The sequence below is a fragment of the Leishmania braziliensis genome, chromosome 8 (genome assembly GCF_000002845.2).
Source record: "Leishmania braziliensis MHOM/BR/75/M2904 complete genome, chromosome 8".
NCBI classification, from domain to species: domain Eukaryota; phylum Euglenozoa; class Kinetoplastea; order Trypanosomatida; family Trypanosomatidae; genus Leishmania; species Leishmania braziliensis.
Window position 1 is genome coordinate 48,037 of NC_009300.2, and position 14,808 is coordinate 62,844.

At 58.7% G+C, this 14,808-nt stretch overlaps 4 protein-coding genes across 4 annotated transcripts; all 4 read left to right on the forward strand.

Moving 5' to 3' along the window:
* Positions 1-13: 13 nt before the first annotated feature.
* Positions 14-3,799, forward strand: LBRM_08_0150 (putative DNA repair protein; the record flags this gene model as incomplete). Its single annotated transcript, XM_001562026.1, has 1 exon — positions 14-3,799. The coding sequence occupies one exon, from the start codon at positions 14-16 to the stop codon at positions 3,797-3,799; it is 3,786 nt and encodes a 1,261-aa protein (XP_001562076.1).
* Positions 3,800-4,843: 1,044 nt separating this feature from the next.
* On the forward strand, positions 4,844-6,391 carry LBRM_08_0160 (conserved hypothetical protein; the record flags this gene model as incomplete). The annotated part of the gene is made up of 1 exon (XM_001562027.1): positions 4,844-6,391. One exon carries the CDS (start codon positions 4,844-4,846, stop codon positions 6,389-6,391), a length of 1,548 nt encoding a protein of 515 aa, XP_001562077.1.
* Positions 6,392-7,333: 942 nt separating this feature from the next.
* Positions 7,334-8,035, forward strand: LBRM_08_0170 (conserved hypothetical protein; the record flags this gene model as incomplete). Its single annotated transcript, XM_001562028.1, has 1 exon — positions 7,334-8,035. One exon carries the CDS (start codon positions 7,334-7,336, stop codon positions 8,033-8,035), a length of 702 nt encoding a protein of 233 aa, XP_001562078.1.
* Positions 8,036-12,081: 4,046 nt separating this feature from the next.
* On the forward strand, positions 12,082-14,016 carry LBRM_08_0180 (hypothetical protein, unknown function; the record flags this gene model as incomplete). The annotated part of the gene is made up of 1 exon (XM_001562029.1): positions 12,082-14,016. One exon carries the CDS (start codon positions 12,082-12,084, stop codon positions 14,014-14,016), a length of 1,935 nt encoding a protein of 644 aa, XP_001562079.1.
* Between the last annotated feature and the right edge of the window lie 792 nt (positions 14,017-14,808).

Sequence of the window (14,808 nt, forward strand, 5' to 3'; positions counted from 1 at the left end):
CTCTCTGCGAGTCATGAGCGTGGAGAAGATTGTCACCCCCACACTAGGGGGCACCTTTCGAACATGTTCGGAGTTCATTGGTACCGTCTCCGCACGCGAGATGCCGGACAATCCGAGCGTACAACTGTGCATCCTCAGCATCGGCTTTAATCTTGAGAGTGTGGTCGCCCAGCTGCTGCACCAGCGGATGGCTCTGAACAGGCCACACCGACGCGTGTACTGTGTGGTCCTTCCTGAACGTCTTCTCCCAGGGGCAATGACACGCTTTGCCAACGCCATTAGGCGGCATCTGGCGCTGAGAGAAGCGGGAGAAATGAGATCACGTCATGCCGATGCATCTGCTGCTGCAACAGCGTCTCATCACGCATCTCCTATGCCGGTGGTCGCCATTGAGGAGGGTACGACCACCAAGGAGCGCTGCGCGGTGTTTCAGCGTGGGGCGGTGGTGGTCCTCACCAGCCACTTCTTGTGCGCTGATCTGCTGCATCGGCGGCTCGCGGTGGAGCTGGTTGGAATGACGGTGCTGGCGTTGCCACATTCGCTCTTGGGCAGAGGCCAACCACAAGATGCGCTAGCACCGCAGGCAGCCTTCTGTTCTGAACTGCTGCTGCGTAGTGGCAGCACTGCAGCTGGCGGGCAGAGACCTCCGTCCATTGTCCTCATCTCGGATGCGCCGGTGCTCATGCAGAGTCTCGTGCAGCGGCATCACATGGGGGAGGAGCGCTTTGTCCTGCAGATGCACGTCGGAGACATTCAACTGTTCCCTCGATTTCGCCTAGACTTTGTGCGGCATTTCGAGGAGCTCAGTCGCGCTTCGCGGCGCCCTATCACGGTGGACCGCATTGTGGCTCCTGTGGCGGCGAGCGTCCAAGCCTTGGACGGCCTCCTTGCGAAGATTGTGTTGGAGACGCTGCAGGAACTCCAGCGTCTGGAGCAGCAGCTTCACACGCGGAGTAGCGCCAGCGGTGGAGACCCCACTGCTGACTCTTCGGCGGGGTTGAACTCGCAAGCTAATGCGCGGCCCTTTGCGTCCCCATGCGTGGACGCTGCGGCAGAGGCCGACGAGGATACTGGGGTGCTCCGCTTCCTGCCACGCGCCAGGCTCACAACGAATGCTGTAAAGGGCCGTATCGATTACAGCGGACACCCACGCAGTGGCACCGGTGCAGCGTCATACATCCGCCGCGGCTGGCGTGCAAGGACAGAGCACGACAACAAGGGCATTCTGTTTGGCGGCATCAGCGAAGCAGAGGCTCTCTCCGTGGACTTCTCCGACCTCGACAACGATCTGCGCGCGGTAGTGCGCCGTCACGAGTCTCACTGGCCGTACCGCCTCCTCGTGGAGAGTCTCATCGACGTTCGGCGTCTGCGACGAGCCACACGCGGCACGGCGTACACATTTCTTCGCGAGTTGGAGGCAGTACTTGAGCCTCGACTCCCACGGTGTAGCGTCTTCGGCACCGGTGCGACGCCCCCTGCTGCGCTGTGGACGCTCTCTTCTCACTTCCACGACGTTGTCACTGTGGCAACGCACCGTATCGGGACTGTGGTGTACGTGCCCAGCACCGCTTCCGCCGCGCTCACTGCTCCCATGGAAGGTGCCGCGATGCTTCCTGCGAACTCTGCTGACGATGTGGTCGTGGTGGTGAGCAGCAGCAGTGACAGCGAGGAGAGGGGCAAGGCGCTACTGGATGCTGCCCCAACCTCGGCTACGAGTGCTCCTCGCGGTCAGGTGCCCACCTCCGCGGGTGGAACACTGGTGCCTCGGCTGATACCCAATGTGGAGGAGAAGGACACCGATGTAGAGGTGGTCGTGCGACTCGTGATGAGCTGGTGTCGCACGATGCTGCGCCGTGCCGAACGCAAAAGCGACGCCGCGACAGACGCGCCGGCGTCTCACCCCACTCTACTTATTCTTGTTTTTGGTACCAAAGATGTGGTGCGCTACACGGAGCGCCTCACCCACTCGCTGGAGGCGTACCAGCAACTGCAGCTTCGACACTTTATGCGGGTGTATCAGGCCAAGTACGACGTGGAGTTGACTGAGCTCGTCGAGGCTCAGCCGGCAGATGCTGCGGCACCGCAGCTGCCCATAGCACTTCTTACCAGTGTCGATGACGCCTCGAGCGACGGGGAAGAAGATCTGACGACAGACGAGGACAGCAGCGCTGATGGTCGCCGGGGGCGACGTGCCGCTGCCGACTCTGCAGCCTCCTTGAGGCACCGCCTGTCGAGTCAAGGCGGCCACGCCACCGCCGCCACGCCGCGCGACACAACTCCACTGTATGCTGATGAAGGCAATAGCAGCCAGTCAGTGATGGTGGACATCGGGGTTGGCGCCTTTCACCAAGCCCTCCTCTCTCAGCTTCCTCCTCTGCTTGCCAGCAGCGGTGAGAGGGCAGACATAAAGTACGACAGTGAGCCTCAATCTGCAGCACGGGCCTCCCTTGCCGCACCGCTGCTCGTGCTTGAGAGAGTCAGAGAGGGGGTTGTTACGCTCTGCCCCGACCACCGTGGCGCCACCAGGGACTGCGGCGTCACTACCAGCGCTACTCTTGAGCGGATGCCGCGCGTGCTAGTGCTTGACGCATCTTCATTGTCTGCAACAGAGCTAACGATGTTGCTGGATGGGTCCCACGCTGCTCTACAGCTTGCTGTCCCGTCGACGGCAGCGCCGCGGATGTCTACCGCGGACACTAACGGTGTCAAGGGGACTGACAGTGTGAGCACCTACCTGCGCGTTGATCGTGTTATATTAGCGCGCCAGGAGCTGATGCTTCTTCGCCAGCTTGAGATGGCGCAGGACGAGTTGCCGGCAGAGCGGCTTGCCACCATCAAGGTGCAGCTTGTCACGACCAGCCTGGCGGAGCTCGACTTTAAGAAGGCAGTGCAGGCAGAACGGCAGGCCTTCGAGAGCCTCGCGCACGCGAAGGCTACACTGACCGGGTCGCTGCTCGTTGACCAGACGTCGCTGCGCCAGGCAGAGGAGGCACTGGAGACTGGAATGCGGCCGGTGCGGCGTCGTCGTGTCCGTAAGGACACGGCAGTGGGGCGACTGGCTGGCGACCTCTTGCACAGGCCTGACTTTCCACCCTCGGCGGTGCCGTGCATTGTGTTCGATGAACGTGAGCTTCGCTCCTCTCTGCCGTACCACCTTTACCGTCGCGGCATGCAGCTCATCCCACTGACACTGGTGACAGCCGACTACGTCCTCTCCCCTGAGTACGCGGTGGAGCGTAAAAGTGTGCAGGACTACGCCCAGTCCGTCATGTCCGGCCGCATTCAACGTCAGCTTGCGGCGCTCTCCCGCAGGTATGCGCACCCGCTCTGCCTCATCGAATTCCACCGTGGAGTTCCATTCCGGCTGATGCAGAACGGCATCTACGCCAAAACAGCGGAGCTCATGGCCGCCTACCCTCGCGTGTGCTTCGTGTGGGCACGCAGCCCAGCGCATGCGGCGGGTATGCTGGTATTCTTGAAGAAGTCCGTCGCGGCCTCCAACGCAGACCCGGCCGATCCATCGCTCACAGGCATCTCCATTGGCCTAGGTAGCGCGGCGGATGTGGGTGAGGTGACGGCCACTGCGGCAGAGCGGGAGACGGCGCATTACGCGGCCCGTGTTCTGTCCAAGCTCCCAGGCATTACCCACCAGAATGCGCCCTCTGTGATGCGACTCTGCGGCTCGCTGATCGGACTTGCCACGATCTCACAAGCCTCGCTGGTGTCGGTTATGGGCGACAGGGACGCAGCGCGGCTGTACAACTTTCTTCATTCCCCCTTTCATGAGCGGGTGGGATGATGCCCACCTCCTCGCCCCCTCTCGGGAGAGGGAAGGGGAGGGGGTGATGGAGTGGATGCTCGTGGGGCATAGTGTTGAGGGCTCCGCGCCCACACTTCCGTTACGATGTGCACAGGCGTACACGGGCAAGCACACCGTTACGCTGGCAGGCATTCACAGGCGCGCAACAGCAAAGGAAAAGGAGGCTCCGGTGAAGGGGTGGCTCCCGTGGAAGAGAAGGGGAGGGGGAGGTGCGGCGCCCCTGTGGTGGAGTGTCGCACTGCACGCCATCTCTCTGCGTAGGCGACGTCACCCCGTTTCTGCCGCCGCCTCGATTGGGTGATGCGCCGCTTGTCTCCCAAAGGGGCGGCAAGGCCGAGGAAAGGGAGGTACATCGTGAGCGCCTCTGTGGGGTACCTCTGGATGCACGGGGAGTGTCCTAGGGCTAGGACAGATGCAACGAAGCACCGGCTTTACATCGCTTGTGAGCTGGCGTCCCTAGTGTCAGACGCAACGGCGCACGCGCCACGCTGTGATACCACACCTCTCTGTCTCTCTCGCTGTGTTCCCTTGAGGGCCCTCCATCGGATGCCTCAGTCACCAACCGTCTGCACTCTTTTCCTGCTTGCCTAACCTCTCCCCCTCTACTCTGTCTCTGTCGAAAGGAGCCCTGCACGCACAGACACGTTTACCCGCGCGTACACTTCTCTCTTCGGTGCTTTGTACGTGTGCCTCTCTGCAGTGTTCACTTTCATTGCAGGGGGGGGGACGGGTGTTTACAGCAACACGATCCAGGAGCAGAGGCGTCTCTCTCTCTCGCCCTCCCTGTCCCCTCCTGTCTCTGCTCCTTCCTGTTAATCCCTTCACCGGTCTCTCGACAACGACTTTGCTGTCTGTCATCATTGACGGCAATATTGCTTGAAGTGAGAAAGCGAAGCGCGGGCACTCATCAACCTCAGCTCCTTAGCTGCTGCATCTCCTTTCGCAAAGTCGCTAAACCATAATCACAGCGTGTCGCACAGCCAAACGCAAGACGGCTTTGCTGTGCTTGGCCACCCGGGCGAGATGAGGCCGCGACGCTCGAAGGTAGTCCCGGAGCCGCTCTTCTATGTGGAAGGGACGACAACGGTGGTGGCTACGAAGACAGACTCGTTGCCGCCAGACGCATCTGCCTCTGCGGCAGAGCCGTCTGCTTCGTCGGTGGCGCAGACGGTCTCAACAGCGCCTGTGGGGCACCTCCAAAACGGTGCGCAGCGTCCGGTTGTCCTCAACAAGGCCGCATCGCCGATACTGCCACCAGGCGCCACTGCCATGGGCAGTGCGGTGAAGGCGTTTTCCCCAAACCTCAACGTGTACCATACAAACACCAACGGTGTGACGCTCACCATCTCCCCCCGAACCACTGTCCTCGTGGCCAATCACGTCGCAAACACCGGCTCTGTGGTCAGGTTGGAGCAGGTGGACTACAGTAAAGCAATGCGTGCGTACCGCGTGTGCCGGCAGGAGGGAGGCATTGTAGCTGAGGAGTCGCCGCAAGGCAGGCATACTTCCTCTGCCATATCGATGGCACAGCTGCCGCGACCGACCTCGCCGCAAGGGACGTCGTCAAGCTACACGACGAGACCAAGCAGTCTCTCGGGGATGACGAGCCTCAAGGGCCCCGCTAGTTTCCCCGCCTATGATTATGAAGCGCCACTCGGTCACAAGCCGGCTCCGTGGCGCGTTGTGTTCCTGCGACTGTTCGGCGCTGCGGATATGGTCCTTTTCGCTGTCGTTGTGGCGTGCTTTTTGGTAGTGGTGTCACAACTACGTGTGGTGAATCCCTACCGAACGGATGTGCAGGGCATAGCGTCGTCTTCGTCGTCCTTGTCGTGGTTGGTGGTGGCGCTGGCAGCGTTCTCTTCCGGACCTGCGGGGGTGAACGGAATCGAGGCGCTGTCTGACTCGCCGCTCGCGTCTGCCGAAAGAATGAGACAGGCAATCACGGGAGGGTCACAGACGATGTCACCACTGACAGCAGCAGTCGGGATCCCAGCATCTGACACTGACGGGGTGGTCTCCGGGTCCTATGCCCAAGCTAAAGGCACCCCGGCCCTGGACACGAGTGTCACTTTCTTCCTGCTGCTCCTCTCTGTTTTCCTATTGGTGAAGCGACTCAGCGGCGCGCTGAGTCGAGTGTATGTGGAGGAGGTACTCGTGATGCGCGGCGTGGGGATGCAGTTCTCTGCCTATGGCATTTTTAACACGTTGAGGTACCGCCACTTTGTCGACCTCCTCATGCTGCGCTCCCTCATTATCCACGACGCGTTCTTTCGGTATCAGCCAATATTCTTCCTCTCCTCGTCCGTTGAGAACAAGGCAGAGCGGATTGTGTACTTCCCTGATACTCTGCCGCGGCTGGAGGTTCTGCGGCCCGTGTTGAACGGCATTCGTGGGGTACTCTACGGGGAGCCAGAAGAGGGGCCAAGCCTGGCAGAGCTGGAGGACCAGTGGAAGTCAGCCGTTGATTTTCCCGATGGCGACTTCTTCATGGAAGACAGCTTTGCCGAAGACACGGCGACGACGCCAGATGATGCGTGCTTCTCCGAAGCAACAGACCACGACGAGGACTGAGAGAGGGGTGGGTGTTGAAGGGATGGGGGCTTGGAGGGGGGAATGCACCTTAGTGGGTGGGCTTTTATTGAAGAATGAGACAATCTCACTGACCCCTGTTCTACATCGCCCCTGCTGTCATTCTACCACCTCCGACTGTTGCTGCCTTCTCCACACCTCTCTATTTTTCCCTTTCGGCGCTGCTCTTCTTCGCCTCGTTGGTCACTGTGGCCGCGCAACGCTTTCGCTGACTTACCCGTTGTTGTTGTTGTTGTTTTATCCCTCTTCTCTTCTTCCGCCTTTGCCCTGTGCGCTGATGCGTTGTGCGTGTGTTGGCACCAGCGTGTGTGTGTGTGTATGTGGATGTAGCCGCCCCACCCTCGTGCATTGCACCTCTCTGTCTCTCTGTTTTATCTTTTTCTTTGTGTTCCATGAGAAACGAGAGTAAAGACCCTTTCACGGGTTACAGGCGCTGAGCCATTCCTCGTGCTCGCTTGCCGCTCCATGTTCCTCCCACCCCCACCCCGGCCGTCGGGTCGCTCTCTCCCGATTCTACTTCGAACACGTCTACCTCTTCTGCCTCTCTCCGACTCGTGTTCTCTCTACATGTTTTGCTGATCCTACTGGTGTGCGTGAGTTGCTCACGAATCTCCAGCGTAGGCCAGCGCACTTGCGGTATTGTACTCTCCCCCCCTGCGCCACTCAGTTGAATCCCCTTCCCCCATATCTAAGACACAGTGACCCCGTTGCTCCAGGTACGGCTCTCCCTTCACCCCACCAGCTATCGAGTGCGTCGGTGGAGGCGCACCGCAGATATCTCGCCTTGAGCCGCCGCGGGACTGTGTTTCCAATCGTGTCTGCCGGACACACAGGGCTGCATAGCAAACGCTCCCCCTCCCCCCACTCTCGGCAGCAGTGCCGTTGAGGTGCGCACTGGATGTGGTGTCAAAGGGAGATCCGCAAATGCTTCGACATCGCCATTTCATCTGTTTTGCCGGTCTGACACCGAAGCCCCTGTCGCTGAGTGCAGAGGCAGCGCGACGGACTGTGTCGACTCGGCAGGCGGAGCGCATACGACGGTCATCAACGATACCAACGGCAGGAGGCACCGCTACCTCCCACGCTCCACCTAGCAGCAGAGGCGGAGGTAACTGCGTTACGAGACATTCGGCTCCGCGATCCACGAAGCTGCCGACCTCATCGACTAGGGCCTCTGCCACGTCAACCACTGCGAAGTCGGCAGCTTCCTCCGGGCGTGCAAAGCCTCTGCCGAGCCGCTTTTATCGACTCGTAGTGCAGCGGGGCCCTTTTGTGGCCCTCTACCACTACCTACTGGGGGAGACCATCAATTTTTTCGTGACATACCTCCTCCACTCGCACCGCTTAGGGGTTGGCGACATCGGTAGCTGGCTTGGCGCCGCTGGCGTCCCGGTGGATGGTTTTTTGAACGTTGGCCCAACCGTGTACGGACTGCAGCTGTCACCTCGACTCGTGCTGAATTACCTTGTCGTGAATGCCTGCATGTATCCACTGATACCACTGCAGCTGCATTTCTGCGTTGCGACAGCACCGACTCTGCGCGCCCCATTTCGGGTGATGGGACGACTCCTGGGAGTCTCGAAGAAGGCCACTATACCGAAGGCGCCGTCCGCGACACCGTCTTGATGCGAGTGGTTGGCGGGGGGCAGGATCTCATGCGGGTAAGCGCTCATCCAGGGAGCGTTGCGTGTGTTCATGTTAATGTCGAGTGGCCCTTTCGTAGTCTGTCTTCTCCTGTTTGCCCACCGTTGCTCATCAGATATGCATGCCACTCCACGAACCCTCGAAGCAGTCACTGCATCCGCCAACTTCACCTTCCACTCCGCCCCCCCCCCCTCCCCTCCTGTTTTCTCTCTCCGCATCAGCGCATCGTGAGAGAGGGGCGAACGGAGAGATAAATGGGCACCGCTGGTATATCACGAAACATCTCCGCATCATCATCAGCTTCTCCATCCCTGTCTCTGTCTCTCTCTCTACTACGGTTGCCGCGCTTGTTTTCTCTGCCACCCCCCTCTCTCTCTGTCTCCGCGTCTCCTCCGGTCTTTCCTCTCTACTCAACCCCTCTCATCCTCCTCGCCCCGTCACCCCCACCCGACACTGCCCCAACGACACGCCCCCTGTATGAGTCCTTTCAAGAGGGAAAAAAGCGCTTCCGGTAGCGCTCCTCTCCCTCCCCGGTGATCTTGGCCCCCCGTCTCTCTTCCACCCCCCGCACCGACACACAAGCGCGCGCACGCACACACGCGCAATCCGTGCCGGCACTCCGCTCCCCGCAATGGCTCCCCTTTCTCTCCCCTCCCCCCCCCTCTCTCTCTGTCCCACGTATACATCGGCAGGGCAATTCGTACCCTGCGCTGGACACGGCAGCAAAAAACTTATTAAGACTGAGAAGCGCCCGCACCACGCTGCACCCGCACTAAGTGACACGAGCGTCATTCCCTCTGCTGGATAGCTGTTCTCTACGTCTTTGCTGCGTAGGTGCCGCTAACGTGCGCGGATGGCGCATGCGTGTGTGGTGACAAAGAGCTCCGAGGGTGTGTGTGCGTGCGTGCGTGCGTGACGGACACCCACACACACACACAGACAGAGAGAGAGAAGGCACAGCAAAGAAGGGCCAAAGGGCGAAGCAGAAAAAAATGGAGGCCTCGAGGATACGGAGATTCTTCTTAGCGGATCAGCTCTGTCAGTGTCGCACACACACACACTCTCTCTCTCGTTCACTCTGTTGTTGCTGCGGTTGCGCTTTCTGTGAGATGGTGTCGGTGCGCCTTTGCCTGCTGTGCGAGGACCTGTGACCGGCTGTGCGTGTGTTCGTTTTGGTCTCTTCCGTTCGACTTTTCCGCTTCCTTTACGCTCCATAGCAAGCCAGGCAGCGCCAGGGCAGCCACCCACCCCGCCCACCCCCACACGTACTAACACCTCCCCCCTCCCACTCCCTTCTGCTGTCTCCCTTTCTTTCCTGGAGTGTGGCGCGAATCGCTTTTCTTCTCCGCTTCTGCCGTTCGCCCTGTGGGAGGGCCTGTACCGGTGCGGGTGTGTTTGTGCGTCTTTGCTGCTCTACCTCAGCATTGCGTATTCGTGTGTGGGTGTGCGTTGCCTTTTTTCACCCCTCTTCGAGCGCTGCCTTCCACTACTCGTGGCTCGATCGCAACAGGTGACCTTCGTGGTTGCGTAGTGTAGTGTCGGTGCCCATATGTGCGTGTGCCCGCACGCTGCGTTGCCGAAGTGCTCTTCATTGGCACTTTCGTCCTCCGCGTTTGTGTGTTGCGTACCAACTGTTTGGGCCTCCTCCTCCCTCCACTGGCAGCTCAACAAGTTAGGCCACACACATACATGGCTTCCTTCACCCGCGCTTCTCCCCTGTTGCTCCTTCCTTTGCTCTCCCCTCATTGCAACAGCAGCGGCAGCAACTCATCATCATCGCGCCTCGACCACAGAGGGTAGCACACCCACACACCCACACACACCCCTCCCACACAGCCACATATAGCGTAGGGTAAGCGCAAGAAAAAGCAAACAAAGAGAACACAGCAGTGAACTACACACACGCACGCACAAAACTGCGCAACCGCATCAGCAAAGCACTGCGGTGCCGTCTCGGTGTCTCTCTCTCGCTCGTGTGTATAGCTGCACCTGTGTGGGTCTATGTAGCCGCGCTGGTCCTCTCTTTGAAAACGCCTTCCTCTTTTCCCGTCTCTTCCCCTGTCCCCAACTCTGTTATTTCTTTGTTTTCGTCTGCGGTGCTTTATCCTACACACCCCTTTGCTAGCTGGGACTCTCTCTCTGTCGTGCCGCGGTTGTGTCCTAAGCGCGTCTTTACTGGGTTGCACAGGAGCTTAGCTCTTTCCCCCCTGCCCCTTGGCTCTCCTCCCGCTACGCACACGTCTCTCTCCTTTCCTCTAGCCCACTGCCTCCCTGTGTGCGTGTGTGTGTGTGTGTGTGTGTGTGTGCATGCATGTGTGTGTACCCTCGCGCCTTTTACTTTATGTGGCGTGTGTGTTGCCCAACGCGCTGCTCTCCTCGCACACCTGCGGCGTCGTCACCCTCTTCGACGGCCTCACATCACTGCCACCTCTTTTCGCTGCGATTGCATTTTTCCTCTCCCCCCCCCTCCTCCCCTCTCTCTCCAGTGTGTGTCTTTCCTTTTTCTCGACCGCCGCGCCGCTCTCTTCTCTGTCTTCGTCACTTCGCAGTGTCCCCCTAATCCACGCCATTGCCTCGTTTGCCGCCTCACTCGACATCTTGCGTGTAGAGGAAAGACTGTCGTGGTGTAGCTTCGCATCGTCAATCGCTTGCGCGCTATTTATCCCCCTCTCGCTATAGTCTTCATCACCTCGGCACACATACACTTATATGTCTTTACTCCTTCTCCCCCGTCTCGGCCTCTCCCTTTTCTGTAGTCTTACAGGCTCTGTATCTCTCTCTCCCACTGTTCCTCCCTCCCTCCCTCTCCCCTGCCTCTTCTCCCTCACGCACGCGCGCACACGCCCTGGACTTGGTAGAGTGTAGCCAAGAACGGTGTTGTGCGCATTTCTCGTTGCCACGATTTCGTACGTGTCTGTCTGCAACGCCTGTGCGTCGTAGCCAAGCTCGTGCAAGAGTGTGCGAGTGGGGGGTGGATCGCTCACTCACTGATCCCCACGAAGCTGAGAGTTGCGTCTGGGCTTAGTCAACTGAATACCTCTCCTCTCTCTGCAGTAGTATTATCATCTTAGCTTCGTCACCTCCTAGTGATACCGTACTAACTTACTGTTGTTGTTAGATTTTCCCCTCCCCCGGTTGGTTTTTCTTCTATTGTTCTCTTTCATTTTTTGCGCTCATCTCTCTCGTATACACGCACGCACGCACGCACACTCTCACGCGCTCTCTCGCTTCAGCTTTTGGCCGTGCAGGTGTGTGCCTGCTCTTTTTCTCCTTCTCGTGTTTACGTTAGTATCGCTTCTGCGTTTTTTTCGTGTCTTCGTGTTCTCCGCATGCTACACCCCTTTGCTTCCTATCCACCTCGCTCTCTTTCCCTTTCGCCTTCTCCTATCTCCACACCCTTGCGAGGGTGTTTGTCCCTCACTCTAGCCTCTGTAGTGAATGAGGCACTCGGCTGTGGCGGTTGGTGGTGTTTTTCCGTGTGACTGAGTTTGCTCTCTTACCTCGTCTCTCTTCGCTCTGCACTGCAGCAAGTCGCCCTTCCTTTTATCGTCTTTGACGGTTTTCCCCCTCTCTACCCTCTGCTTTTCGCTTCCTCATCAAGTGACCTCCGATCCTGTGTGGTTCCCCTCTCCCCTCTCCCCTCTCTCCCCCTCGATCTTTCATTTGACACTCAGTCTGTCAGGTCCTTTACTTCTTGCTTTTCTTCGTGTGTTTGTGTCGTCTCTCTCGGTCTCTCCCCCCTCCCCCCCCCCCCCTCCGTGCGTTGGTGCTCCGATAACGAAGCTTGCCGACGTAATCGTGCGCTGTGCGGGAGATTGTGCTGCCTACCAACTCGCGTGACGTCACTATACCTTCCACACGCTCGCATGTGCACGTGCCGTTGACTTTGCCTCGTGTGTTTTCCCTCTCCGTTGCTGCAGCGCAGGTTTTCCTCCCATCCTCTTGCGCTCCTTTCCACTCTGAACGAGCAGTGTGCGTGTGTGCCTCTCTGCTGCACCTTTTTCCAGCCATCTATGCTCACTCCAGTCATGCTTGAGCTTGTTGCGAGCTTCTTGCCCCAGCCGTCTCTCGCTATGATCGCAGCCGGCCCGGGAGTGCGATGCGCTGCGGAGCGGCGTGATGGCGTAGGCGCGAGCAGCACTCTCAGTTTTACGGTAGAGCGAGTTCCTGCTCGCTACGCACGTGAGAGAGATGCGTGCCTCGCACCCGTAGCTGGGGTACGAGAAGTGATGGTGGTAACATGTCGTGGCGCTGGCCGCAAGGATGGTGCACAAACTGCACTGAAGGTGGGCATGTGGTGGGTTGACCGCTGCCTCAGCAGGGCCGCCCAGCAAGCTGCTGGAGAGACAGCGGCGCTGTTTTGCTGCATAAGGATTGTGGACGTGGTGGTGGAGCGACTAACGCTCTACTCAAGCGAGGACTCACCGTTCTCTGGAGCTCCGTCTCTCGCGCATATGCTCATGCCTCAGCATTTCTTTGCTTTGCAGCTGTTCCGCCTTGCAGAGCTGCGTCATGTGCAGCTCTCTCCGTCAGTGCGCCGCCTGGTCGTCGAGGTTGACGTTCGATCGTGCCTACGCTGGTCTCAGTCCGACGTGAACGCTCTCCTCGCCAGTTTGCAGTCCCCGCTGCGTGCGGTCCGTGTAACAACGTGCTCTGTGTCTCCTGTGAAGTTGCTGAACAAGTTTCACGCCTCTCTGCGGGTGCTCTACTTGTTCCGTCGAAGAGCTGTTCACCGAGACCCAACCCATACCCGAATGGCCGTCAGTATGGAAGACGAGGAGTACGAGGATGAAGAGAGCAACAGAAGTTTGTCTGTAGCGCCTGCTGTGGATGCGCATGTCACGGCATCGAGCGCGAGTGGGCTCCCTGCAGCGGCAACGGGGGCCAAACTGATGCCACTCACCTCCATGACGGTGACACCGCAGTCGACATCGGCCGCCTTGACCACCGCGACCGGGACGCGAAGGCGACGGCCCGAGCACCTGCGTCTCTCTGCTGCCACCACAGCAGCACCGGCGCTTGAGGAGCTCCACGTGACCAGCTCCTCCCTGCGCTCGCTGCCGCGCTGGGTGGAGTCCTGCACGCAACTGAAGCACATCACGCTGCGCAACTGCGCCTATACGCGGGCGGACTCGCTACGCTCCGCCCGTGCCCTCACCACCGTCTTGCTCGAGGGGTGCCCCAACTTCGTCGGGTTTGATTTTATCTACGGACTCCCCGCGCTGCAGTCCGTGACAGTCAAGAACTGCGGGCTTCTGCGCGACCTCTCCTGGCTACCTCGGCTGAAGGACTCACTTCGGTCCCTGTGCATTCATCACCTGTCGTCGGCGTCGCTCACAGTGTTTGCGCTTGCCTCCTTTCTCGGGACGGGCCTGAGCGGGCTCGAGGAGCTGAACCTCTCGGTACCGACTCTGCATGTATTGCGACCATTTGTGTCGCAAGCCGCCGCCACACTGCGCGTATTAACGCTCTTCACGTGCATCAACTTGAGCGGCTTTTCAGACCTCCCCGCGTTGCCGGCTCTGGAGAAGGTCGTGATCACCGGCAACCGCCACATGCAGAATTTTTTGTGGCTTGCCAAGTCACCCCGCATGGTCGAGGTGCGCGCTACACAGTGCACGCAGCTGGTGTCTCTGGCAGGGATCGATGCGCTGCATCACCTGCGCCTACTCGACGTGAACGGATGCCAGAATCTTTGCAGCATCGCTCCGCTCGCCAAGTGCGTCTTCCTCACGTACCTGGACGTGTCGCAGTGCCGTCTACTAAGAAGAGTATCTGTGCTCGAAAAGCTATCATGCCTCCAGTGTGTGCTGATGCGCAACTGCACGTCGCTGGCGAAGGACTTTGGGTGGGCAGAGGCCTGCCCAAAGCTGGTGGAGATAATGGTGCCTGGATCAGCTTGGGTCGAGCCAGCGAGGAGCGCGCTGTGTCGCTTCGGCCGCCGTCACGTAGTCCTTCGTTGACACGAAGCGCGAGAAAACCTTGAGGCGAGTGAGACCGGATCAAGAGGCAAAGCACAGCCATGCCGGTTTCTTCCCCCTTACCTCTCTGTTCCATGGTTGCCCCCCCCCCCTTCCTCCCCCTATGCATAGTAGTGTTACGAGAAACCATGTCACGCCTCACCATGAGGCGCTTTGTGCTGCAGAACATCATCGCTGTGGCAGCGCGCTGCCCCTCCACCACTGTCGCTTCGGCGGTGGTGGCAGTCATGGCGGGCGACACGGAACCTGCTTCAACCACTGCTGCCTCGTCCTCCTTTCTGGCATTAATTTGGCTGCAGCGCATGCTCGTTAAAAAAACACGAATTTAACTCCAACTTCTCTTCAACTTTTCGCTCGTCACGGCGGCAAAATTGAATGGATCCGGCGGCCCCATCAAAAAATCCAAGGAAATACGTCTCACTCTCTCCCATGTCCAATTCCTCATGCTCCCGGGATTGCGGCGGCCTCTTAAACGGTGTTTTGTTTTTTAACCACCCTTACCCTCCCTCATTTTCCTTAATTTTTCAATTTGACCTAACATACTGTTCTTTGCCAAAACCCGATTATTCCTTTTGGAAGTTAAAAATTTCTCCTTAATCAAAGAAAATCACTTTCTTCCAAACCCATTATTTTAATGACAGGTCTTCCCAATTAAACTAAAACACCACACTCTTTTATTCTTGTTCAAAAAACTTTTTCCCACAAAAAAAAAACAAGAACAAAGATCTAAATCAAAGCCCCCCTTTTTCCAATTAATATTAGCTCAACAGTTCG